The 25,553-nt window shown below is 41.4% G+C and overlaps 2 protein-coding genes across 2 annotated transcripts in view; both read right to left on the reverse strand.

The window, feature by feature from the left end:
- On the reverse strand, window positions 1-12,707 carry tube1 (tubulin, epsilon 1). Its single transcript, XM_079526531.1, has 12 exons — window positions 12,510-12,707; window positions 12,331-12,404; window positions 10,621-10,673; window positions 9,979-10,039; window positions 9,748-9,863; window positions 8,498-8,619; window positions 7,991-8,178; window positions 7,057-7,214; window positions 5,745-5,885; window positions 4,662-4,802; window positions 3,525-3,699; window positions 1-697 (listed from the first exon to the last, which is right to left on the reverse strand). Exons 1-12 carry the CDS (start codon window positions 12,532-12,534, stop codon window positions 539-541), a joined length of 1,413 nt encoding a protein of 470 aa, XP_079382657.1. The 5' UTR covers window positions 12,535-12,707; the 3' UTR covers window positions 1-538.
- A 748-nt stretch (window positions 12,708-13,455) lies between these two features.
- Window positions 13,456-25,553, reverse strand: part of lama4 (laminin, alpha 4) — a 42,567-nt gene continuing 30,469 nt past the window's right edge. Inside the window, exons 25-40 of the mRNA XM_079526993.1 lie at window positions 25,259-25,430; window positions 25,005-25,136; window positions 24,751-24,893; window positions 24,396-24,525; window positions 23,475-23,612; window positions 22,860-22,993; window positions 21,836-22,000; window positions 21,066-21,198; window positions 19,997-20,202; window positions 19,654-19,843; window positions 18,975-19,130; window positions 17,559-17,718; window positions 16,184-16,314; window positions 15,633-15,726; window positions 15,198-15,317; window positions 13,456-14,679 (exon numbers count right to left, since the gene is read on the reverse strand). Of these exons, the coding sequence (XP_079383119.1) occupies window positions 14,534-14,679; window positions 15,198-15,317; window positions 15,633-15,726; window positions 16,184-16,314; window positions 17,559-17,718; window positions 18,975-19,130; window positions 19,654-19,843; window positions 19,997-20,202; window positions 21,066-21,198; window positions 21,836-22,000; window positions 22,860-22,993; window positions 23,475-23,612; window positions 24,396-24,525; window positions 24,751-24,893; window positions 25,005-25,136; window positions 25,259-25,430 (2,350 nt within the window). The 3' untranslated portion in view covers window positions 13,456-14,533. The remainder of the gene's footprint in view (window positions 14,680-15,197; window positions 15,318-15,632; window positions 15,727-16,183; window positions 16,315-17,558; window positions 17,719-18,974; window positions 19,131-19,653; window positions 19,844-19,996; window positions 20,203-21,065; window positions 21,199-21,835; window positions 22,001-22,859; window positions 22,994-23,474; window positions 23,613-24,395; window positions 24,526-24,750; window positions 24,894-25,004; window positions 25,137-25,258; window positions 25,431-25,553) is intronic.

Raw genomic sequence — 25,553 nt, forward strand, 5'->3', positions numbered from 1 at the left:
TTCATGTAGTGTGTATTTATTTTTTCATCAATATAAAACTTTCTGAAATCACCTCATGAGCTGGATATATAACTTTGACTTAAAGTACAAATAGAATTTATAAAAGTAATACATACAAAACACTTTTGGTTGTGCCAAGTATTATTTGCAAAATGAAGTCCATTGTAACACACACACACACACACACACACACACACACACACACACACACACACACACACACACACACACACACACACACACACACACACACACACACACACACACACACACACACACACACACACACACACACACACACACACACACACACACACACACACACACACACGATCGGTAACTATGGTGCGTGACACTGTCCTACGACGCTGCCATTTTTCTCTGGAACTAGTGGCCTCAAAACAGGTCTGTAGAAACCAATGGGTGACGTGACGTCGCGGCTCCCTCAGTCCATTTCCTTTTCACGGTCTATGGTGTGTGAATATGGTCAAATATAAACACAGGGAGATGCACCCAGACAAAGACAGTGTGTGGACCTTCAAATGGCGACGGTGAGTCGAGGTGCGTCGGGTACGAGTCTCCTCTTGGTGGCGTCCAGTTGACTGTACTCCTCGATCAGTGAGCTGAGGGAGTCGGCAGCCTCGGAGAAGAAGCTCTGCTCCATGCCCTCCACGTGAAGGTAGTGATGTAAATGAGCCTGGAAACAAAGAAGGCAATGTCTGATCAAACTGTGTGTCTATGTTCTATGAATCCAAGAACACCTGACAGTGACCACTTAACAGATGGGTGGGCCGCATTATTGTAACGATCAATCAAACGACTGTGTTCCCTGCTTGGATCAATAGAACTAACCGTGTATACTTTAAGTTCATATTTACAAAGAGAACAATTTTTTTCCCAAGGTTTTAAAGAAAATATACCAAAGCTTGTTTTTTTGAGTGGTGCAACCACTCCAAGGAACAGCAATGTCCATATGTCCTAACCTACCGGTATGTCCCAATGTTTAGAGTACCAATAGGGGGTGCTGTTGCACCACTCGCTTCAGTCTGATTTTTAGATATTATAATGAAAATGTTTTGCCAATTATTTGGGCGCTCACTTGCAATGACGGCCCACCAGATTGAGAACCACTGGTCTAGAACACGGAGACACTGTTCTTAGTTTCACAAAGACCAGTATTCGAGTATTCAACCCCAGTACTTGGAGTATTCAACCCCAGTACTTGGAGTATTCAACCCCAGTACTTGGAGTATTCAACCCCAGTACTTGGAGTACAAATACGACCTGTTCAGATTTACTCCACTACAAGTAAAAGTAGCTCAGTCAAAATGTTACTCAAGTAAGTGTAAAAAAGTACTTGCTTTTAAATATACTTAAGTATTCAAGAGTAAAAGTAAATTTCTTATTTTTTTACATCAACAAATTGCTGTCATTTTTTTCCACAATTATTTTAAAGGACCTTGTAACTCCTGTTTCAGAGACGTAAACTCTGAAACCACCTCCTTGTTACTGTAGAACTACGTTTTTTTTATACAATACAGAATTGATCGCCCCCTCTTAACAACACGGACACAACACAGACACGGCTAATGTGAGAGCAGAATTAGTCCGGCAGCTGGGGTGTGGAGTGGGAAATTTGGTATATATCTATTTTTTTATTGGCCTAAAATATTGTCTATATACCTACATAGATTCACGAATGCACCTGCTGACCGGCTATTAGCGTTGAGCAATTATTTGGCTATGGCCACTTGCCCAAATGTGGGTTAAATGTGGATTAATTATATTTTTTTGAGGGGCGTTGTAAACACAAACATTGTCCTAACACAAACATTGAATGCCATTGATAATGAATGGCGAGTTTTGAGTGTTTGTCCTAACACAAACATTGAATGCCATTGATAATGAATGGCGAGTTTTGAGTGTTTGTCCTAACACAAACATTGAATGCCATTGATAATGAATGGCCGGTTTTGAGTGTTTGTCCTAACACAAACATTGAATGCCATTGATAATGAATGGCCGGTTTTGACTTTTGAGCGTTTGTCCATACACAAACATTGAATGCCATTGACAATGAATGGTCAGTTTTGAGTGTTTGTCCTAGCACAAACATTGAATGCCATTGACAATGAATGACCAGTTTTGAGTGTTTGTGTAAACACAAACATTGAAGACAAAATTGTGATTGGCTGGAATGAGATGATGCATGATGATAAGATCACACAGGTGTAATTTTTCTGATATTAGGTGAATATGTTCCAAAAACAATCCCAAATAAATTATGAAAATACCCGATCCATATGTTTAAAGATTTGGAATGTAAATAGACTAAATTGTTTGACGACAATGTTCTGTGTCAAGCATGCAACCACAGGAATATTTTTTTTTTATTCTAAATTTTGATCCCACTATTTTGTAATGCATTTTTTTCACCCAGTGTCAATTATCTAATAGGGAAGAAATCACACTTGTGTGAAGTGAGGGGCGCTCTTATCGTCATACATCACATTCCGTGCTCAGCCAATCAAATAATTTAAAGTTTTGTACACACAGACACACACACACAACAAAAAAGAGGTTAAGAATGTAAGAATGTAAGAATGTGTGCATTATTTTGCTGTCAACACAGAACATAATTTCAGTTGCACAGAAAAAACTGAAGTGGAGGGAAAAAAAGGAAAAGAGACACCAGACCACAGAATCTGTTCCTGGTCGTCATTTCTCAAGTAAATGCACGCTCATGTGGTCAATTGATCGAAGACTCTTGTCACATTTGATTTGTCAGACTTTGTCATAGCTTCAGTTTGAATGCAAAATGTGGCCCAACATTTGGCAGTGACCTCCAGAACTCATGTTAGAAGCAGACCTGCGGTAACCTAAATAAAATATTGAAAGAGTTACTGCAGCGTTTTTGCTGTGCAAGTGAAACAGAAGTGTTGGTTGTGATTCCTCTCATACCAACGTAGCTACTACACATTCACTTATTATTATCCTTGTGAATAAAATACAGTGGAAGACAACTGCCTGGAGGAATTAAACATTAAGCCTGATATATACTTCATTGCGCACCAAAAATAAGTATAAATGAAGCCTTTCTGCAGGCTAATGTCAGACGTTTTAAATATAATTATTTAACATACTTAAGTGGTGGTTTTTGGTAATGAAGCTAGTTAGCTTATACTCCATCGCAAGTTTTTGTGCCCAAGGCTCATGGGCAAGTCAAAATCTCGAGGCACCCCTGTATTCATAGCAAAAATATCTGATCTACAGTATAAGCATGTCACAGCGTGACCTTGTAGGTCATCCATTTTAACTATTTTCTTTATCGTCTTAGACCCGTTTTGCAATAGGAGGCTGCAACACGAGGCTATTTGGGGGTACTTGGAAAGGTTTGGGAAACCCTGCATTACTGTACCAATTCCACTGCTGTGAGTCCAACGTGTGACCCAGTTCGGAAGCAGAATGCAGCTATTCATTTTTATTATTCATTATTACATGGCCTAAACATAATAAAGGGGAACCTTCTTCCGGTAGAGCTTGGTGAAGCGGTCTCTCAGGTCCATGAACGTGTCCGTCACACAGGTGTTGTTAGCCAGGGCCAGCAGGGAGTGGGAGTGGCCCACGGGAGGCACCGAACACAGGCCTGTCTTCCAGCCTTCCTGGTTCCATGAGACGAAGGGCAGCGAGGGCCTCAGTCTGGGAAGGGGTTCAGAGCAGGGAGATACAGTAACCCACAACACTAGAATCCACAGTGTTAACCCATTACGACTTGGAAGGATTCTATGTCCTTTTAGCCTTTAACCACTTTAAACATCATTTTATACTTTAGCTGTTGAAACATAGCACGTATACAAGCTCATAGCACGACACTGAGTGTCGCGCTACGAGCTTGTAGATCTGCTATTTTTTTAAATTTGTGAAAATGTGGCGCAAATCTTTGAATGTATTCTTTCGTTTTAACTCATATCTTTGCTTCTGGGATGGGGATTGGCAGGCAAATACACACAATTGTGGGGCTCCTTGACATGAAAAAGTTTGAGAATTACTGACACAGAAACATAGGTTGTTTCAGGAAACTGTTAGGATTTAGAAGACTTTTTTTGATCGGCCTCAGGTCTTAATGGAAACGGAAAGAAGACAACAATTATCAGAACAATGGGATTTATGTTGAGAAGTGGAGTTGGCCTTTAATTTAACTCTGAGAACTCTCAGAGGGACACCTTGGGTTACATTCGTACAAATGGATAGTGTAAATGAACACTGAAGCTTTTACTGTGTGACCCTCAATCCCCTTTCAACACTAAATCACTGGTCATGTGCAAATATGTCCCCTAATACCACCTCATGTTTCTGATTCTCTTGACATGCCACATGAAAACAAGGTCTAGAGAGAGAAATGGAGAGGGGGAGAGAGAGAGCTTAGTGGAGAGGAGGGAGCTGAATGGGCTAGTCATGAATCATGGCTGTTGAAGAAAAGAAAAAAACACACCCGGTGCTGAATGAGGCCAGTATTTGAGCAGCACGGCTAGGAAGGTCATCTTTGGGCCTATTAGTGGGGTTGTGTGGGTGTGCTGAGGTATGCTGCAGCCTTGAACCCAAACCTGTGTGTGTGTGCGTGTGTGTGTGTGTGTGTGTGTGTTAAGGGGGTGTTGTCTGACCTCTCAATATTCCTGCGGAGGTCGGACACCTGAACGTTGCCCCTGACCATGAGGGCACAGGCCAGATAGAGGCTGTGCTTTGGGTCGGCGCGGATCAGCTGGTGGTCTTTACTGAAGGCATCACTGAACATCTGATCCAGTCTATGAGGACGAAGTGGGAGTTTTTTTTGTAGATCTGTTATTTTCATTTTTTTTTTTTTTATAAATTGTTAGAATCTAGTGGTTCTCAACCAGTGGTCCAGGGACCACCAATGAACCCTTATAGATCTTTAACTCTTGAGTGTAAAATGAAACCAAATGGACCCTCACAAGAGTTAAATAATTGTTAAATATCTGCATTACTTCATTTATAAGAAGTCTACACAATTAGAGAATGTAGAAGAATTGTAATTTTTATGAACGTTTGCATGTCATCTCTATGATACCACATCAATAAAGCATGGAATTGTGGACAATTCCAACGATTATAAAATGATCTTAAGTCTTGGGTCTGAGAGGCTAAATCTCATCAAATGGTGGTCCGTGGCTCAAATGCAGGAAAAATAACGGACCTCGATATGAAAAGGGTTAAAAACCACTGTTATAATCGATTACATCGATTCGTTAGATTAACTATTAGGGAATTGCAACCATAATCATAAAACTAGGAGGTTAGAACAGTGATGTAGAAACGCCAACAGGGGGCAGCATACAATTTACAATTTACAATTTAGGCATTTAGCAGACGCTCTTAATCCAGAGCGACTTACAATAGGCAAGAACAAAAAGCATGGGAATACATCACATATGTAACAAAATGCATTTATCGCGAAACATGCGTAAGCTAAGACCGTGACTAGAACATATCTATATAATGACACTATACATTATAAACTATAACTAGAACATATCTATATAATGACACTATACATATAAACTACACATATGTGCTATACTATGCTGTACATATATACTATGAAGTGCTATGACTACATACAATGCACTTATTGTGCTGTCTACATGACATGTCTACATGACATGCTATAAGTCATGTAGACAGCACAATAAGTGCATTGTATGTAGTCATAGCACTTCATAGCATACCTTCTGGTGGGGATGTTGACATCAGACAGGGTGTACAGAGGAGTGAGGCTTGGTACCAGATAGTGCAGACGAGGAAAGGGAACCAGGTTCATGGCGATCTCATTGAGGTCCATGTTGAGAGAGCCCTCGAAACGAGCAGAGCTGCAGAGGAAGGAGCATGTGCGTCAATCACATCCATCAGCAACAACTAAAGAAGGAGACGATGCAGAACAGTGTTGATTTCGTTGACTAATACTATGACTCGTAAATGTTCGTCGACTACCTTTTTTCACTGATGAAAACTAAATGGAAAATAAATTAAAATTAAGCTATGATGACTAAAACTAAGACTAAGTATATTGACAATTTCGTCAACAAATAAAAACTAGACTGAAATGTTAGGGACTAGTGGACAAGAGATCCAGTATAAGTCATTTTACACTCGATTGTATGCTGAAAATAGCAGATCACAACGTGTGAGCTTGTACATCAGCTACTTTCGGTGTAGTAACCAAGTGTGACCAATTGGTATTGTATTCGATATCGTTTTTACCTTTACAACAAGGTATATCTTGTAAGGATTGGGCATTCCTGGAATGAGCAACATAGCGAAACGCTTTGAGTTGCTTAGGGGATTGGATGATTACACTCTCCCACAGTAAACAACACATATTATTATTGGCCATTTTTACACTTTATACATTTTATACTCAGTGTTAGGGAACTCAGTAGTGTTTGGAAGATCCATAGACAGCCACAACACCGTGGTATGGTATGGGGTAGTATCTCTCACAGGCAAGACAGAACTTGTCATGATTGAAGGCAATCTCAATGCAGTGAGATATCGGATATCAGATATTCTGGAGCCAGCGGCGATCCCATATCTTCAGCATCTTTTTGTGCAGAGTTTATATATATATTAAAGGGAACATTTTAACTCAAATCTTTGCTTCTGGGGGTCCCTGGAACCAAATTTGACATGCAAATGTTTGAGAACCACTGACATACAGTAGAAACATAGCTTTTTCAGAAAACTGTTTTTACATTTTTAGAATTGGCCGTAGGTCTTTATGGGTCAAGACTGGTGTTTAGAAAATTGCAAAACATAAACCAAAGTGCAAGGAGACAGTATCATTGTGGCTTTAACCACTTGTCTTATAGTAAGCTCCATTCCCTACTTCATCATATGACATGAGACATGTGGCGCAGCGAAAATAGCTGGTTTACAAGCTCTGCTGATTGGAAAATAATCAAGGGGCCATGATGACAGTATAACCAAGGTCAGCACATCCCACAACAAATACTGTAATTCCTGTGCTAGTACCATACATACCTGGTCATGTTGAGCAGCAGGTTGGCCACAATGTTATTCATGGCATCAAAGGGCTTCTCTGCCCCACTGACTCCACCCTGACCAGAGATGACTGTGCTGTCTCTCTTGATCCCACTCGGAGACATGTGCTTGATCTTGTTCACAATGTCAGCCAGGGACTGGATCATGTGAGGAATCGTGGACATTTGATGGCGTTAGGAGCGATCGTTAATTATCAACATTAATGAGGTAACAGCATTGACACACAATTATTAGAATAAAATGTAATATGGCTAATCCAGAGAATTAAATGATGGGGAGAAAAAAAGAAAAACATCATATATTTGCTAGGCTCCCCAGGCCATTTTTGAGCAAGCTCGGAATAACTTATCCAACCCCTTGCATGTATTGAACCGAGAGTACGATGTGAGTAGAATAGATTTAAGCACTCATTTTTTCCTCTGTCAATTAAAATGCTTAATCAGAAATTGCTAAATGGATGCAACCATAAGTGACTAGTTGCACTTTATCGAGGGAATGTGTGCAATATCTCTGTTTTGAGGGGACGTAAATTTGTACGATGACAAGAGCGCCCCTCACTTCATACGGGTGTGATTGTTTTTAGTATGTTCTTGTGTTTCTTGGTGTTTTTCTTTTCTTTTTTTGAAGTCAATGGCCTGTGTCACACACAAGAGTGCAATGAGTTTTATCTTTTTAGATTTTCTACATCATAATGAGACAAACGTTTCGGCTATCCAGCTTTTGTCAGTGTGTGAGAAAGAACAGAAAGAAAAGGAATCCTTTGAAATGAATTAGTGTTTGTCAATTTGTTTAGAAATCCAGACAAATTGATAGGAATACAAATATAAAAAACAAACTAACAGGAATCTAGATGAAGATTCCATAAAGATACAAAGAAAGAGAGGCAAATCAAATCATTGACAAATACACAAACCTGGTTTTCCACAGGTAGCACGCAGTCTGCGTGCTCCGTGAGCTCTCTCATGGCCAGGACGCTGTTGTAAGGGGAGGTGATGACGTCGTCCTCGGCAGAGGGGTAGACGGAGGTGACGATTCGACACACCTCTGGGAACTCTTCCTCCAACAGCGTCAGCAGTCTGGTCCCCAGGCCCGAGCCCGTCCCTGCATGGCAGTCACCAACCCAGGAGAAACGTCAAATTAGAAACACAAGGAGGGCTACTGCCTTCTAAGGGCCGATTCATACTCCTATTTTAGAGCCGAATAAAAGTCGGTTCGGCTCTGTAGAGCCTACAATGTGACGTCATTTGAGGGGGGGGGGGGGCTGTATCACTTCTTGTTTGAGGAATTCTGCTAGTGCCATGTAAACAAGCATAATGCTGTATACATGACACTTGCACATACATACAGTACACACACATATTTTAGTGAACTGTTCAAGTTTAAAATGGGAGCATTTGTAATGCACCGTCCGTTTCCTCACCTCCTCCCATAGAGTGAATGAGGAAGAAACACTGAAGACAGTCACAATGTTCTGCCGCTCTCCGTAGCTTCTCCACTATCTGCTCCCTGTAGGCTGAACCATATGTCATGTGACCTACTGCCCTGTGGACAGATGAAGAGCAGGACACTTGGATTACTCATGTCTCTACCATAAGACCTGACTTTGTTTAAATTCAGTTAACCTGTAGAAGCAGATGTACCTGTTTGAGGTGCTTATGTATTATAATCATCAATAGAGAAGAGAGGCAGATATCTCCCCTTGAGTGTATTGTACGTATGTTGTCTTATTTTGTTGTTTGTATTGTCAGTCTTTTCGTTTACATGTATGTTTGATTAAAATTCAATACAACGTAAATTGGACAAAAAAGAGCAGGAAACCTGATTATTGCACCTGCTGAGTGAGTGCTGATATATGCCCCATTGTGTAAACCACTTTAACCTTTAACTGAACTGAACATATCGTCTGGAGTATATATCGCCATATTGATAAATTGAACCCACCACTAGTTACGGGTACATCGTTCTCCAACGCAATGCTTTCTCTAATAATTGTCCTAATACAAAAACCTCCGTACTGAACGGCCAATACATTTATACAACATTCAGACATCCAAAACAAATCAGGATTCTTATTCTTGTCCTAAACAACAATCTAAAACATCATTTAGTGACCTTGAGGTGGTTCCTCTTATTATCAGTGTTAATTTTGAATTTAGTTTAGCCAGTCTTTTGCATTTTAGTCATCTGAAAAGTTTTACTTTTCTTTTTGTTGACTAATTATCATAAGATATTGGTCAAATCTACTGTTGATTTAGTCAGTCGGGCAGGCCGTGATAATAATATATATAATATTCTGGGGTGACCTGTATGGTTGGGATCCATTACGATTCCGGTTCCTTAACATTTAGGACTAAGGCCAATTCTAAAAATGCCATCTAAATACTGACTTAAGTTTTTGGGCATTTTTCAAATATTTATTCTAAAATTTCAAAAATGTTATTTTGCTAGTATATACTGTACATAGCAACAAGAACCCCAAAAGGGGGTCCCGTCCAGAAGGGGTAAAAGACTAAAAGGGGTTCCCGTCCTGAATGGATTAACAATTCCCTCTCAATGGTCCGATTCCTTAACGGTGCCCTTTAACGGTTCCTATAGGAGGTTCCAAAGGTACCGTTGCAGGTCTGTAACTCAGAGTGTACGAATTGCGGGTCCATTTGGTTCCCAACTTACCAGTTGTTTCCTGACCCTGACACGTCAGTGAGGAGCTGCGTGCTGTCAAACACCTCTCGCAGTGGTCCCTGCAGGATGTGGTTGACCACACCCTCCTCCATGTCCACCAGCACCGCCTGAGTGGACAAAAACACAACTGTCATCTTTGGGGCACTGGGTCTCACACTCAGACAGTGTCTCATTCAAAACAGCATTTATCGGGCAAGCCAAAAAGGTACGAGGAGACTTTACCCTGGCCTTCAGACAGCGGATCCTCCCACCAATGACATCACAGGCTCCTCCATCACTTCTCCTGGAACAATATGGACACACAGAGCTTAAAATAGGGTGCATTTTGCATCCCAAAACGCAGTTTATAGTTAAGGGACGCAATAAAACAACGACCTCTGCATTCACAGGATGCACTACTTTTTACTTTTTTTTTTTATTCTAGTTTTTTTCGCTAGCTTTAGTTATAATAATCATTTCTTCTTCTGTTTTCTACATGAATATAACCACATTATAACCATATAAAGTGAAATGGTAGTTAAATGCTGCAATTTGTAAAAATGGCAAAATATCACTCCTAACGTCGTTGAAGTGGGACTCATAAAATGTCCCTGGGACTCATCTAAAAGACCATCCCTGCATCCCAGGACTCATTACATTGAAAACCTATTTACATCACTGGACACAGCAGAGCAGAGAATAGCTGAAATACTAAGAGTAACGCTGTGACACGTTATTATGAGCTTGTAGATGTGCTATTTTGGAAGCACAACACAATCGTGTACAGCAAAGTATAATTCGGGTTTAATAGACCCTGTTTTCAATCCAAGGAGTTACGTTGACATGGAATAGAAGTTTATTGCATCAAAAAGGGAGTGTGATTACCTTGATTCCACATTCCGAAAAAAGCTGCTCAGGGCTTCGTCATACACACCTTTCTAAAGGAAACCAAAACAAAAAACAAGATGGATGTTACACATACCATCCACATGAACATTTGTGAAAATAGCAGAACTACACGCTCACAACGTGGCGCATTGCGATGCGTTGTGAGCTTCAGTAGATGGATTATTTCCCACAAACTAATTTGGTGTAGAGGGGGTAAAAAGAGAGCGGACCAAAACTCTATATTTTTTTTATAATAGGATAAATCTAGAGTTGCAATACCCTCCATTGACTACCCATTCATCCAATTTGCGTTTGCGATCTGCTTGTATTAAACAACGTTAAACTAACCAACATTTCAGCTCTATAGCCAAGCTTGAATTATCCTCTTTCAATCTGCCAAGCTTTTGTTTCATAAAAATCCACCGTAGACATGTTCTGTGCAGGTGATTCTTTTTCTAAGTGTTGGAGTCTGGAAGCACTCGTTTTTATTAACGGGTCGCACTGCTGCCTCCTGTATTATGTGCAAATTCAGGTGGTACGCACGGCCGTTCAGTGACTTACGACGAGTGCTTTCCGAACTCCAACACTTACAAAAAGAATCACCTGCAGAGAATTTCTTGACAGGAAGTAGCTCATAACATGTCTACGGTGGATTTTTATGAAACAAAAGCTCGGCAGATTGAAAGAGGATAATTCAAGTTTGGCCTAGAGCTGAAATGTTGGTGAGTTTAACGTTGTTTACAAGCAGATCTCAAACTGGATGAATGGGGAGTCAATGGAATGGAGGGTATTGAAACTCTAGATTTATCCCATTATTTAAAAAAATCTTACGAAGAATTTTCTTCACCAATGTGTTTGTAAAGGTGTTTAGTTTACTAACCACATTGGTTTCTATTCAACCACCCTAGGGGAAGTTTTGACAGCTGCTGAAAGTTGGGATACATCAACCATTATAAGGCAAAATGTTCTAAATTTCATTATGCTTTAAGTAGCATGTGACATATATCAAACTAGGGGGTTTTCATGATTCTGAATCCATTCCAAGCATTAGTTTTGCACGAAAAACACTCCTTGGGCTAAAAACGACCACAGCCGTCATCATGTGATGAGGTCAGCACATTTAGGAAAGTGGCTATGGCCAAACTAGAACCCATTCCAAGCATTTGTTTCGCACAAAGAAAACACTCCTTGGCACAGTTGGCAGGGGCTATGGCCGAATTTAGCATAATGATATTTAGAACATTTTGCCTTATTTGTTGATGTACCCCAACTTTCAGCAGCTGTCAAGATTTCCCATAGGTTGGTTGAATGTTAGTAGGCTAGACACCTTTACAAACACATTGGTGAAGAAAATTCTTGGTAAGAAATGTATTCCCAGATTTGACATTATTCTGATAATATTCCCCGACTAATTGGACAGAAATTGCATTAATTCAGAAACGATGTCGATAGTTGCAATTTGCAAGTTGCAACTCTAGAGTTGCAAATTTCGGCTACAGTATAGCTAGACTACGTGAAGACTTGTTTATAGGAGGTAATCCAAGTGTAGTATGCTATGTAGAGTTGTCTTCAATTATATTTTGTGCACTAAAATTAATTTAACTTACTTATAGATCTTGGTGTCAGTGCAGGGAAACAGTCATGTCGAGACTAATACCATGCTGGATTATACGACATACGTGTGCGGTGTTGAAGTTTTATACTTACTTTATTGACATGTGCATGTTCTCTCAAAGCGAGATCCCAAAACCTGCACCCAATTTGGTTTCCAGCCTGCCCAACTGAAGAAAGAAACGTTTGGATGTGAAAATTTAACCACTACGATGATTGCTATACAATTGATAGACTGCTGCGTTTTTACTTGTTCAGTCACTATACTTACTCACCCTGAACAACTATTGATTGTGTCATCACCGAAGGAACTCAAATAACAAGTTTAGAACACTAACATAATTCAGAGAAATTTGTATAACTTGCAGATATCGAAGAAAAAAGTAGTTTCTGTGGTGATTCAGTTCAGAATCCGCGCGCTTGTTTAGCGCGTCGCGGGATGCGAAGACTGTGTCGAGTGTTGATGACGTTATACCATGGAAACCATGGAAACGATGGACGCACGTGTGAGTCCGCGAGTCGGTTCAACAGTCTGTCGAGAGAGAGAGAGAGAGAGAGAGAGGACTGTTTTCCTTTTTTAGAGCATAGTTTCGTCGATTAGTTAGTTAGCATAATCTTTAGTGTTCAGAACTTCAGTTTGATTTCCAAAACATTTGTGCTAAATGCATCAGTACAGTAGCCTACACACATTACCAAGACAATGTGTTTGATATTGGGGGGGTTGCAGGGGCTCTTTTATTGGGGCAACTAGAAAGTATCCTGAAGAAACAGTGTGAGTGGTATCGCTAAGAATGTTGTTTATTGATTGAACATTTTATTCAGTTTGTAGAACAATTCAAACGAATGTACAGGTCAATACAAAAACTGCTAGAGGATAAAACCAGAAAAGGCACTAAGACGTGTTTACATCAGGGTCCTCTATTTTCAATTCATCAGAACATTTAAAGACATAAAAATATATTGCTTATATAACCTTTTTACAGGTGCCAGTTTCGAATTGCAGCCGCCCGTGGTATAAGTGCTCTTTGAGAGCGGTTTTGAAGGAGCCTAGGGATTCACATTTCTTAGTAGGGCTCCACATTTTAGAGGCATAGGAGCAAAATGAATTTAACCCCCCTTTGCATGTGGTTTATGGTGTTGTGATTGTAGACTTCGTAGAAGGTATTTTGACAGGTACATCACCGTACATGCATGGGTAACCATCTTAGTGGTGTAGCAAATCTTGTAGACCAGCATATTGCAACTTTGCAAGTTGCATATGTCAACCCTAAGCCATTCCAGCCTATCAAAAAGGGCAGGGGTGAGGTGGGTTCTGGGAGTATAGTAGCCTGACCAGTTTATTTTGGGATGTCTGGAGCCTTGTTTTAAGGGCCTTTGAGGTGCTGTGGTACCATGAGGTGCATGCAGTCGAAGAAAACTTGTTGAGGGCACCTGTAGGGTTTTCAAGATATTTAACCACACCAAGGGGTCTAATGAAGTACTGTCACCTCATCAATTTAAACAATAAAAACAACCTGTTTGTAAAAGATCATTTATTCATCTGGAGGAAACAGTAAAAAATAAGAAAAAATGATAATAAGAAAACACATTACAGCTTAAAAAAATGTGCATAGAGATTGAGGAGGTGGAACAGAAAGTACTGACTTGATCGGCTCTCAATGTCTAAACATTGTTATTCCTATTTGAGTGCATGTGGGAATAAGGCATAATGATGAAACACAGAAGATTAAAATACATTATAGGTACCTTAAGAAATATTGATCTTTTTTTAATTATTGTCCACTTAGCATTTTCCAATCAGATTACATTTTTGATGGCAGAGTTGTAAAAAAACAACAAAACAAAAACCAAGAAAATAATCAACAAAAGACAGACATGAAGACAAACATCTGAGAAAGAGTTAAACATATGTCCTCCTGAAACATCAATGTTTGATTAAAAAAAACAAAAAAAACAGTGTTTGGTCAGTGTTGGGAAGCTTGGGATGATAGTGGTGATTCATTGGCACATACGTTATACTTAATTTATACTCCGTCATATATGACTGTGTTGCGCACCAAAAACAGCAAGCTCATGAGCTTGTAGATCTCATATTTTCATCATGCAACACAGAAGTACAGTCACACATGATCGTCTGCTATGCATCGTGTCACTTCCCGTTCACCCCTCTTAGAGTGGTGGAGGGTGGAGCTTCTGTCTACAAAGTATTGTCGCGTCAGGTGCCATCACGTGGAGTTAAACTTTGACACACTTGAACTCTTCTCTTCAGTCGTACATGTGTGACTGCACCTTTCTGGCTTTATGCCGCTGGACACGTGCCAACGCTGACCGCTCCGCTGACCAGAGCGGCTTTGTTGAGGCTCGCTTGGCTGCCGTTGATCGTCAGGTTCCTCATACAGCCTACGTAACCCTTCTTGGTAGCAACGCCTTCTGGGAGGAGAGCGTCTGGAACAAGGAACAATGCAATGCATTTGAAAACATTTCTGCTGCTTTTCTATTATAATATGTATGGGTGCAAGTCGAGTCCGACGTCCCAATAATCCGACACCCATAACTCAGACAGTAACCCTATCCCCAAAAAACACTACCCCTAAACACAACCGTACGTGGAAGCCACAGTGTGAGTCTTAACCGGCTAACGGAATGTCGGACTAATGCAAGTCGGACTAACGAGTGCCCCCCAATAGGTATTAGTCATACCTATTAGTTTAGACAGTACTTATAGTCTAGACTAGTCATATGGTCAGACCAGTCATTAGTCCTACATCTACAACCTATCTCAAACCCTCACCCTAACCCTAACCTCCCACGGGATAGCACACCTAAACCTAACCTTAACCCATGTCTAACCAATGACTAGTCTAAACTAAGTATGCACCCCAGTCATACGCTCTGATTCTGCCATAACTGGGAAATGATAGACAATCTAAAAATAGGATAGTTGATCCCGGGCGGTCACCCACCTGGAGCTCCACCAATGAAAACAGGCGTGCCGTTATCCGTGGAGCTGTGATTTAGAGGTCCCACCACGTGGTTGACCTCAGAGTCCACATCCAGCTGGACAACGTTAGCATCTCGGATCACTGCCATCAAACAGGGAGGGAATAGTTAATATACAGTGCTTGAATCCTATAACCTCTTAAACCCCAGAATCCGTATTGCGGTGAAAACTTCCACAGAAAATAGTTATACAAGCTTGTACACAGTAGATTGCTTAGATTCTTCAGCGAAGAGTGATGATAGAGCCCTGCAGGGACTCCGGTGAACCATATAGGCTTTAACCCTAGAACACATTCTTTAACCCTAGAACATTCTTTTTGTTACACCATCACTAAACTCTTTAAAGAGCTGTGCTGTGTTGTTTTTAGAGTGACACAGAGTGATGAGTGTGTTCTCACCAGTAATTCTGTGCCATCCTCCAGCACACAGGCCCTGTCTCGGAGACACATGCGTGAAGAAGTCACGTACTCCATTGTTCACCAGGACCACCACCTAGACATATAGGCCAGTATCAGTATGTAGCATCAGCATCGACATCAATCATTATTATCCAGGATAAACTGTACTGAATTTGTTAGTTTGTCTTTTGATTGATTGGCATTTTTACTGACAAAAAGACATGATTTTTCTTTTACATTACAGTTATATCTGTCAAATCATATTGTTGCTGTCAGGTGGAAATGTGGTGTATGTCCAAAACATTTCCTTTATTATTATTATAAAAAAATATATATATTAAAATAGTGAAAATAGCCGATCTACAAGCTCACAGCACGAGTTGTGTGCTTGTAGATCTGCTATCACAACCTTTGTGCGACACTCTTGTACGATGAAGCAGGGCATTAATTGAAAAAACAAAAAAACACATAAAAAGCTAAAACGTGGACATACAAGGTTTCTGCCCGACAGCAACGATATGTATAATACTATATCTGTAAGAAAGACCTACCGCCCCTTGATGAATGTACAGGGTGAGATACTCCTGCTCGGCAGTGTACACATGCAGTAGCACGCCAGACGCCACACGGGGGCGCACCTCCACCACCAGCTCAAATCTCTGGCCCAGGTTGAACGTGTCATCTGTGGGAGGAGAAAACCCCAGAGGGACAGAGAGGAGGATGGAGTCATTTCGGAGTGTCCATTTCCCTTTGTCTGGGCCTCACCTTTTATTTCCTTCTCTCTCAGTGGTCCAGACAGTCCATATATTTATAATATTGAATTCTCTGCACTACGTGCACGTGTAAAAACCTGAGCTGACGGCAGTTGGGTGTGAAATTGCTCGGTGAAAATGCTCGGTGCAACAGCTGCAGCTTGACTGAGCCCACAAAGACCTTGAGGCCTTAATTCAACTCTTCACACCCCTCACTTCAGCCCCTACTTCCCCCCCACCAACAGTCACAGCTGCACTGGTGGTGTCATACAGTAATACAGTATGGTCCATCCTAACCGAGTGAGTCTCAGCTTGGTCACTGACAGACCAGCAGCTGTGGGCATTTTCCAAAAGGAAATCTTAACATATAATGTTTTCTAATGAATCTTAACAATGGTTGGGGCCTCACCACAGTGACTACGTGTCGTGTCGTGGGTAGAGCATTGTAAGAATCAAATGCGGTGGGTAGAGAATTGCACAAAGTTTGTACCTCACACGTCACACACAATACACACAATGTGGACAGGTCTGGTCCCAGTGTGAAAATGTCTATTGTAGCAGTACCACAGACGAAAAACAGTCCAAATTTCATTCTGACCCCTCCACGAAAAGGCCTCGTTGTCCTGAACCCTTATCTATCATTTATACATTATGGATCAATAGTGTGGACTTGGACTGTTTTTCGTCTGTGGCATTCAGTATGATGAAGTATAAAATAGGACTTAGTCTTAGGTGGTGGAACAGGATTGTATGTTAGAGAAGACAAATAAAACCCTATTGATTCTCTTGATTATTGAATTAGTGCACATGCTGTAATGACAGTCACGTCCTGGGTTCAAATCTACTGCATCATGTGGCACACACCAGATTCCAACTTTCACATTTCGCTCCCCGCTGTCTTATGTTATAGAGTTATTTTGTCTCGCTACTCCCAGGGGTCATTCATGGACCCTTGGAACCAAACAGACCCTAATTAGAGGTCTGTAACTCACATAGTGGTTTCATTTACGGTTCCATTTGGTTCCATTTGTACACTCTCTGAGTTATGGAGGGGGTCCGTGACCTTAACAGTGATGCATAGTTTGCATACCAAACTGGAAGGTTCTTGAAATTCAAACGTCTGAGAAGCACTGATCTAAATGGAGCAGAAGAAAAGGTTCAAGTCAAACGCTACCCAGGACGACGTATCCTCCCTCCTCGGAGAAGAAAGTGCCTGGCTCAGAGAGCCCTTCAAAGCACGGCGTGACGCCGAACCTCTGAGCTGCCGCGGACAGCCACTGGCCATCGAGCTGCAGGTTCTTCACACAGCCGGTAAAGCTATAGGCAGAGTTTCTCTGCAGGGAGAGAGAGAGAGAGAGAGAGAGAGAGAGAGAGAGAGAGAGAGAGTACAGCGGAAGTGTATATTATGCATTAACGGCGTGGTACAGATATGCAGTGCACAATACAGCCGGTGAAAATGGCAGGAAGACATATATTAATAACACAGAATGGCGTCTTGCGGAGTTCAAAGTGTTGGGGCCGTCTCCGTGGCAGTTTCCTGCTTGCCTGTTTTCTTGTGGGAACATCATCTAAGTCTGCTAGATCAGAGCTAGTGCATCCCAGTATGACCATATATTATGTGCTAGAAAGACCAGCGGGTTATAAATTGCAAAGAAGAATTTTTACTGTCTCTGAATGTTTCATAACTAAAGTTCCTTAGTTGCTACATTGTGAATAGTTTTCCATTCATCCCTGTTGGTTTTGTTGGCTGTAGTTAAAGGGGGTGTAATTGACATTTCTTTGTTCAAATAAGTATTCAATAGCTCTATATCCCAATAACAACCATTGCTATAGTGTTTGTTGAGTAACAGGTACAGTATAGCAATTGTATTGTTTAAGGGGGAAACTTCACACAGGATAGGCTACAGTACACAAACAAGTACAAATTGATGAAGTGATGAAACAAAAACATGAGCAGACACATTAAAATGAAGCAGATAAACGATCTTTGAAGGATTGGATTCCCAGCCTGAAGAGTTATTCTCTGTTTATTACAGAGATGGAGCGACAGATAAACTCTTTTTACGGCACAAATACCAAAAATATCAATGATTACCATCGGAATATAGAGCTTTAACCCTTTAACTAAAAACCTTTTTTTAAACAAAAAACTAATCACATAATGCATCTGTGTCACCTTAGCTTTTAACCACTTTAACCATTATTTTAAACTTTAGCTATTGAAAAATAGCACATCTACAAGCTCATAGATTCAGCTTGTAGATTTGCGATTTTTGAAAAATAGTGAAAACGTGTGCAAATCTTTGAATATTCTGCCACAGCGAAGGTTTTTAACTCAAATATTTGCTTCTGGGGGGTCCCTGGAATTAAATATTTTTTTAGATGGGGGTCCGTGGCCAAATACAGATAATTCTGGGGGTCCTTGACATGAAAAGGTTTGAGCATCACTGATATGTTTTTCCAAAAACTGTCAGGATTTAGAAGACATTTGTAGAATCTGGTCTCAGGTATTGCCCCATGTCTTCCGACCCATTTAGCCTTAGCATCGGTCCCCACAGTTCCCAAAGCACGTGAACTTCGTGAAGCGTACCTGAATGTTCTTCTGGGCTCTCCCTGGGGGAACGCCACCGACGTAGAGGGGCCCCGTGACGTGCCAGGAGACATTGCTGCCCTGGGCTTTGTCTTCCAGCACGGTGAGCCCATCAATTATTAATCGACCCATGTTTCTGTCACGGATAAAAATAATCTGAAGCAGGGAGAGAGAGGAGAGATGAGGTTGTCAGTCACTCTATGTATGAATGAATGCACTTCAATGCAGTGCAGTTGAAAGCGTGATTTGTATTTATTTATTAATGGGAAATGTATTAATTAGGATAGGTAACTACTAACTGCTCTAAACATTGTGACAGGCTTTGTCTAAATCTATATTACTATAGAGAGAACAGTAATAATGAGGGATGATGCCTCTGAATTGGAACTGTCACAGCAACTACTGTGACCGTTCCAATTCAGAGGCCTCAACCCAAATCCTCAGTGTTCATTTATCCATTTGTAACTCAGAGAATATACAAATGTCACATTTGTACGTTAAAGTAACAGGGATGATTTTACTGTGTTGAAACTGTGATGTAGTCCTTAAAGGTGTCCTTAAACCATAATGTGTTGGGAATGTTCTCAATCCTGATCTTTGAAAAACCTCTACAAAATCCTGTAATTTCTAGTACTAGCAATGTGCCTTTTGCTCAAACAGGATAAGTCACGCAACTTACATTGTGCCATGCTCCGTCATTGTATTTCTCGTGGCTCCTGATCTTGACTCTCTGGTCAGCCACGTTGAAGGTGTATACCAGCTTCCCATGAGCCAGGAACACAGACATGAAGTTGTCCTCCTCCTCGTCTGATACATAAAAGATGAGACCGAACGACGACTGGGTCTTCAGAGACAGCGAGAAGTGGGACCTGGGACATGATGGGAGGAGGATTTACTCAGCCGTGCGCTAAAGGCACCGACAAACTCTTGAAGGGGAAGTGAGGTGCATTTCACATGAGTGAGTTTTTAAACAGACTTGACCTTTAAGGTTTTTCCAAAGGGCGCTACCACCATACACTCACCTCTCAGAAAGAGATTGTGGGAGGTCTGTGTACTCTTGTCTGCTATGGCCGACGCCGCCATAGCGGTGGGCTTGACGGGCAGCTCGGGGCCTCGAGGACAAGTAGCAGGGCGTCACTTCTGGCGTCACTTCTGCCTCGGACGGCTCATGGCCATCGCTCCTCAGTCCCATAAGGCCGAGCGGGAGGCTGAACTTGTCTCTGCCCACCTTAGTGAGAAAGCAGATAGTAAGCATGCATGGGTTGACATTTAGTGATTTGGGCTGAATGATTGAAATAAAATGTCAATTTAGTACTGAACATGTGCCACATTTTATCAACAATGACGATCATGCGTTTTCGATCATGCGAGCAGTATATCTGTGACTTTGGATGCAAATGCTTCGTCCTAGTGCTAGAACGTCTTCTTAGCTATTATTCTATCGGTTCCTATTTTTAATTAACCGAATTATCTAGATTTAATTTTTTATTTATTATGACCTATTGTTTGTCTTTACACCATTGGAATTGCATTACGGAACCCACATTCTATGTTTTTTCTTCGTCCGACAGCAACACTATGCTCAAGTATTTTAGTGTGTGTCGGGAAGTGCAAAAACAGCAGCAACATAAGAGATAAAAACGGGACGCTCAAATGGACTTTTTCATTGTTCCCCAAACCACGAAAAGGAACCGGAGAGAAGAGCAACACTCACATACGGGTATTCCATGGCGCCAACCTTTGTTTATACCGAGCTAACATGCTTGGAGTGAGCCCTTCAAAGTAGTCAGCTGACATTTAAAAACGGAAAAGTTGATAAAACAACAGTTTAATGAAACTAACGATGAAAACTAGGAATTTTCACCAAAAACCCAGACTTTTGACTTCTGCACCGTTTCCCATTGGTTTCAACTGACTGTTTAGCCCTATTTCAAAATGGCACAGACCACGTCCTGAATGAAACGTCACATGTGACGCATGTGTAGGCAGAAGAATATATGGCATAAAAGGGACAAAGACTGACAGATGCAGAGATCTCCATACATTGAAATATCAGTCGGATCGGATTAGATTGTTCAAGTGTTACAGTACCTTCCTGGACTGGGTGTGTTTGGACTTGGACTGCAGGGCAGCAGGTGGTCCCTCCACAGGACAGTCCTGGAGAGAGGCTCCCACGTTCTCTGTGTAGCGCTGGAAGTCCTCAGGCTCAATGTCCCTGTCCTGTCTGCATGAGAGAGGGGGGGGGGAGAGGGGGGGGGGGGGGGGGGGCAGAAAATAGACAGACTCTCAACACAACAAAGCAACTGTGTTTCCATGGCAACAAACAATGTTCTCAAACTCTTAAGTTCAAGATTTATTTCAGTCTCTCTCTCTCCCTCTCTCTCTCTCTCTCTCTCTCTCTCTCTCAGCTAAATCTGTAATTACAATGCAGTCTGGAGAGACATGAAACAGATGCCGTCTGTTCCACCGTCTAATTTCCCCAAGGTATGTTCTGTACATTTTCATGGACTGTGTACATAACAAATGCCCCATCTCACATATACAGTAGTAGGCTATAGTATCTATCTTGTATAGATAATCAATCACACAAGGCCAAGGACTCACCCCAAAAAATTCATTATTTTCAATCAATTACACACACCATGAAGCCTTTAATTCATGGATATTCTTGTTAGTTTGTTGTCGCATAAGCCAATAAGGACCGGGTCATCATCGGTCAGTTGGAGACTCAGTAGGAGGCTCAATTGAGTAATGAGTATTATTGATACTGCATGTGTGTGAGTATAAATATATTAAAAAAAATATATATATATATATATATATATATATACACAGTATATATATGCACTCTGTGGGTATACCTGTTGATGTAGGCATAGCTGATGCAGCCTGTGAAGTTCTTGACGGTGCTGCTGGGAGCCCCGCCCAAGTAGAAAGTCTTCACAGAGGGATCTGATGAGGATGGTGTGGCAGATGATGGACGTTTCTTCTCCTGTTTGTCTTTGTCATCCACTATCAGCTCATACCTTGGATGGACAGGCCAGCACTTAGTCAGACATTTGTGGTTTTTAATGTATCTATCTATCTATCTATCTATCTATCATACCTAAATACAGAATCAAGTGTGTGTTTCGCTGGGGACCCCCCTGGAACCCACTCAAAGACCCCCGGGGGTTCCGCGGACCCAACTTTGAGAACCAGGGCTGTATTTTGCGTGTCTTAAGTACCAGGTCTTATTACTTAACTTAAGACCTGGAGGCGTGGTCAATGCTCTTTGGCCACTCAGAATCATAGATATATATAAACTCTAGATAGCTCACCCGCGCTGTTGGCCAATGGAGAGCGACGTCGTTACGTGGCGGCCATCTTACCTCGGGCCACATAACATTGTGTCTATGGGGCATGTACTCTTAAATGACCATAACTTGCTCAATTTTCAACCGATTTTCAAACGGTTTGGTTTGTTATAAACGTCAGAGACGTCCGCATACTTATATGCGTTTATACGACGTTCATATAAAAAAATAAATTAAGCAGATAAGCGTCCTGAATCATAGCCACGTTGACAACGTTTGTAATAAACCAACCCGTTTGTAAATCCGTCAAGATTTGAGCGAGTTATGACTGTTTCTGTTTGAGCTGCCATTGAACATACTGTACTGTAGCCCCGAAGTAAGATGGCTGCCGGGTGAACGACGTCAGAAACTCCGCCTTGAGCCATCTAGAGTTTATATATATCTATGCTCAGAATAGCCAAATGGCATTGATCACGCCTCCAGGTCTTAAGTTAAGTAATAAGACCTGGTACTTAAGACACGCAAAATACAGCCCCCAGTGTTTTAAAGTCTGAGGGTTTGAGGGTTGTGTACATCGGAAGGAGCTTACTTCTGGTTGTTTACTGACGCCACAATGAAGTGAGTCCTTCCATCGTGGTACTGCCTCTTGGTGGACTTGACTCTGGTCCCTTTGGTGTTGAGCACCACAGCTCCGTTCTCTAGGGAGATGCTGAACTCATCCGTCTGCAATGGAACGTTCACTTCACAGGTGAGATTCAGCTACACTGGACGACGGTCACAGTCTATGACGCTGGTTCTCAAACACACCATTTTAATGGTAATATAACAAATATAAAATAAATATCATGGTATGTTTTCTTTACAAAAATGACTTTTCATTCTGATACCGAATTCTACCAGTTCTATTGATCCGAGCCAGAACCCAATAAACATGCTCTGGAAATGCACATGGCCCCTAGCCTGGCTTGGCCACCGAGGGAAATTTGTTTTTGCACCGTCAGATTCGCGTCTGGCTAACACGGCCCACCCATTAAAATATCCAGTACGGTCTAAGTCTTTAGGATGAGGTTTGGTGGTCTCTTGAAATGGGCAGGGTGGGGTATGATTTTATTATGATTTGAACATCCAGTGTGAGATTTAATGACTTATCAACACAATTTCCATGTTAATACGTTACACGTAAGACACATAGAGATGCGTTTACCCCCTCTTTGTGGTAGAACAGTTGTCCAGACGGTTGCAGAGTTCTGAAGTTGAGTCCGCCCTCAAAGGAATCGAATGGTGAAATCTTGGCCGTTGACCCCAGGTAGCCTGCTCCAGTGAAGTAGGCTTTACGGGACATCTGTTGGCGATTAAAACACACATCTCACTCTCACATCACATCAAACTGCCTCGTCCTGTCAGCTTACGCTTCAGTGAGCCCACAATGGGGATATTGATTGGCTCAGGTACCAGACATCCAATCATTTTTTCTCACTTGAAGATGATAGGTATTGTGTTTAAACTTTAGTGTGGTGTGGTGTGGTGTGTGTGTGTGTGTGTGTGTGTGTGTGTGTGTGTGTGTGTGTGTGTGTGTGTGTGTGTGTGTGTGTGTGTGTGTGTGTGCGCGCGCTACTCACTAGTCTACACTTTACTTGGAACAATCCTAGATTAATATTGTCGCTGTCGGGTGGAAAACTTGTATGTCTAAATCCTTCCTTCCTTTTTTATTTTAAAGATTAAATAAAATAGTGAAAATAGCCGATCTACAGTGAGCTTGTAGATCTGCTATTTTCACTGCTTTGGTGTCTCTTGCATGACGAAGTAGGGCACTAAAGCTGCTAGCAGCTATAAGCAATATTTCTCAAAATTTTAATGACATTATTTTTTGGTATTCAGACAGCCAGCAATGAGTAAAACACTCCCCATCTAGGGGCCACAATCTGCATTCAAAAATGTTCCTAGAAGCTTTGTCATTGGTCGAAAAAAAACCCCGGTCAAAATGACTAACCAATCAGGAAATAGACAGGCAGGAAGAAGAAGAAGAAAAAATAAATATGGACTTATGCGGTTTCTGCCCGACGGCAACGATATGCAAAGTGTAGCATCATACTGTAACAAGTATGTGGAGTGACACTGTACTTACAAAGGACTCCTCTGGGCATCCGTTGCTGATACCAATGGTACCGGGCTCCTCCAGAAGGTTAAAGTCTTTCTTCTGGAACTGGAAGCCTTTGACGCAGCCTTTCAGGCCCAGCACAGAGGACAGCTCAGGCCTGTGGAGGTGAAAGTAACCCGTTCTTTAAGAGCATTGACATTAGGGGTGCAACACTTAGTCAAACTAATTGATTTAATACATTTTAATAAACGTATCAATAGTGTGTTTTTTTGAATAGCGAAAACAGCAAAGCTACAAGCTCATCTGCTTTTATTTACCATGAAGCAGCATGCATGCAGTTTACAGTTGTTGCAGTGATGCATGCTGGCAGTGGCACACTCACCTGGAAAGGAGGATTTGTGAAGGTGCTCCTCCGATGTAGAGGTCTGAGAAGGGCAGTGTGGTCTTTGGATTCTCTATGGACTTGACGTGACTCTTGTCCACCAGTAGGATCACCTTCTTTGACTGATGGTAAATCACAGACACCTGTGGAAATAAAATTGCCAAAAGTGCAGATTGTTATAATTGTTTCGTTTCTCACTCTCTTTGCGATCGTTTGCTTCTGGCTTGTGGTGAGGATGAGAGGCCTATATGTACCTCATGGTAACGTGCATCGTTGATCTTCAGTTTTGGTATGTTGTTCTCCATAAGATTTGGCCCGTTGCTAAAGCCAAAGTCATACATGAGGCGCAGGTAGCCATTCTTTAATTCCAATAGGAAGAATTTATCCTGAGAAAGAAAAGGTAAAAAAATTATTAAAAAACATCATAGCTTCTAAACAGCCGTGTTAAGTTTCGGAACAACAAATATTTAAACTTGGGATTAACTATATGACCTCTGGTTAAACTTACTCCATTGACCATGAGCAGTAGTACACCATTGTTTGCTACTGTTCGTACAGCGATGTCAAATCTGGTCACAACGCCAAACTTGCCCCTCCTCTCAATGTTATTGATGAGTGCATAGCCTGTTCCATCAAACAGGTAGCTGACAATACGACTCTGAGAGAATGCCAACTTGTATCTGAAAGCAAAAGCAAAAATAATTGAATTAATAGTTAATTATTATTAGCCTTATCCTTAGATATTTATTTTCCTCAGAAAATAAATGTGAACCTGTGAATTTAAGGAATACCAGAACAGCCAC

This window comes from Electrona antarctica, assembly GCF_951216825.1.
Source record: "Electrona antarctica genome assembly, chromosome: 17".
In the NCBI taxonomy this organism is placed as follows: domain Eukaryota; kingdom Metazoa; phylum Chordata; class Actinopteri; order Myctophiformes; family Myctophidae; genus Electrona; species Electrona antarctica.